Below are 1,810 nucleotides of genomic sequence, written 5' to 3' on the forward strand. Positions count from 1 at the left end.
CCCAGGCTGGGGTGCAGTGGCGAGATCTCACTCACTGCAACCTCTGCCTCCCTGCCTCAGCCTCCTGAGTAGCTAGGATTACAGGTGTGCACCACCATGCCTGGCTAATTTTTGTAGTTTCAGTAGAGACGGAGGTTTCACCATGTTGGCCAGGCTGGTCTTGAACTCCTGACATTGTGATCCACTCGCCTTGGCCTCCCAAAGTGTTGGGATTACAGGCGTGAGCCACCACGCCTGGCCTATTATTATTATTATTATTTGTAGAGATGTGATCTCCCTATGTTGCCTAGGCTGGTCTAGAATTCCTGGGCATGAGCAATCCTCCTGCTGTAGCCTCCCAAAGTGCTGGGATTACAGGTGAGGCATGAGACACTGTGACCAGTCAAGTTTAAGGTTCTTTTTGTTTTTTTTTGTTGTTGTTGTTATCGTTTTTTAGCCCAGGCTGGAGTGCAGTGGCACAATCTCAGCTCATTGCAACCTCCACCTCCTGAGTTCAAGTGATTCTCCTGCCACAGCCTCCCAAGTAGCTGGGTTCACAGACACCTGCCACCATGCCCAGCTGATTTTTTTTTTATTTTTAGTAGAGATGGGGTTTCACGATGTTGGCCAGGCTGGTCTGACTCCTGACCTCAAGTGATCTGCCTGCCTCGGCCTCCCAAAGCGCAGGGATTACAGGCATGAGCCACCGTGCCGGCCAAGTCTAAGTTCTTAACTACTATTTCTCCTGTCCACATTTCCCAAAATCTGACACACAGACCACAGGATAGGCAGGGGCAGAGGGCAAGATCATTTTCCATGGCATTTGGAAGATCACGGTCATGTAAGATGGCCTTGCCTTCGGTGGAGGAGTGAGGAGGGTCATTGGGGGACTGGAGGAGACTGGGGGAAGAGGAAGCCAGGGTGTGGGGAGGGGTCTCACCAGATGCCACGGGCATCGGGCCAGTCGCGGGCCATGCCAGAGGCCAGCAGCAGCGGGGACACAGGCTTGTCAAACAGGAAATGGTCATCAATGAGCTGCTGCTGCTCCTGCTCCGTCATGCTCTTCAGCGGGTAGTACTTACCCTTGAACTCGCCCGTCAGGCTGTTGAGAGCTGTGGGGGCACGGGAGAGGGTGGTCAGCAGCCTGTCCCATTTCAGCCAGGGCATGGAGGCCCAGGGTCCCCCATGCTGCTGCTCCTAATGGGCCTGGACCTTGGCCCCCTGGACGTCCTAAAGGCACCTGAACCCTGTGTCTAAACCCATGCTCGTGATGGCTCCCCAAAATCTGTTTCCCCGGTCTGCCCAGGAACAGCCAGCCACACCATGTGCTCAAGCCAGAAAATAGACCCGCCCCTTTCCCTGGGGGACCCCCACATCCAGTCCACCTGCAGGCCACAGTGTGCTGGTGCCTGGTCTTAATGGCTGGCAAGACAGATGGCAGAAGTCTCGGGACTTTGAGGGGCCATTAGTAAAAATTATTATAAAATAGAATGGTAGCCAGGTGCACCAGCACGAGCCTGTAGTCACAGCTACTGGGGAGGCTGAGGCAGGAGGATCGCTTGAGTCCAGGAGTTCGATCCAGCCTGGGTAACATAGCAAGACCCCCATCTTTAAAAAAAAAATTGTAGGCCAGGCACAGTGGCTCACGCCTGTAATCCTAGGACTTTGGGAAGCCAAGGCGGGCAGATCACTTGAGGTAAGGAGTTCAAGACCAGCCTGGCCAACATGGTGAAACCGTCTCTACTAAAAATCCAAAAAAAAAAAAAATTAGCTGGGTGTGGTGGTGCGTGCCTGTAGTCCCAGCTACTCAAGAGGCTGAGGCAGGAGAATC

General features: G+C 53.8%; 1 protein-coding gene across 1 annotated transcript in view; it reads right to left on the reverse strand.

Annotated features, from left to right (window-relative positions):
• The window catches only part of CKM (creatine kinase, M-type), a 21,454-nt gene that overhangs the window by 7,232 nt on the left and 12,412 nt on the right, over window positions 1-1,810 (reverse strand). The window contains exon 5 of the mRNA XM_017502452.2: window positions 920-1,091. Within this exon, the coding sequence (XP_017357941.1) occupies window positions 920-1,091 (172 nt within the window). The remainder of the gene's footprint in view (window positions 1-919; window positions 1,092-1,810) is intronic.

This window comes from Cebus imitator, unplaced genomic scaffold, assembly GCF_001604975.1.
Source record: "Cebus imitator isolate Cc_AM_T3 unplaced genomic scaffold, Cebus_imitator-1.0 Scaffold296, whole genome shotgun sequence".
Lineage (NCBI taxonomy): Eukaryota > Metazoa > Chordata > Mammalia > Primates > Cebidae > Cebus > Cebus imitator.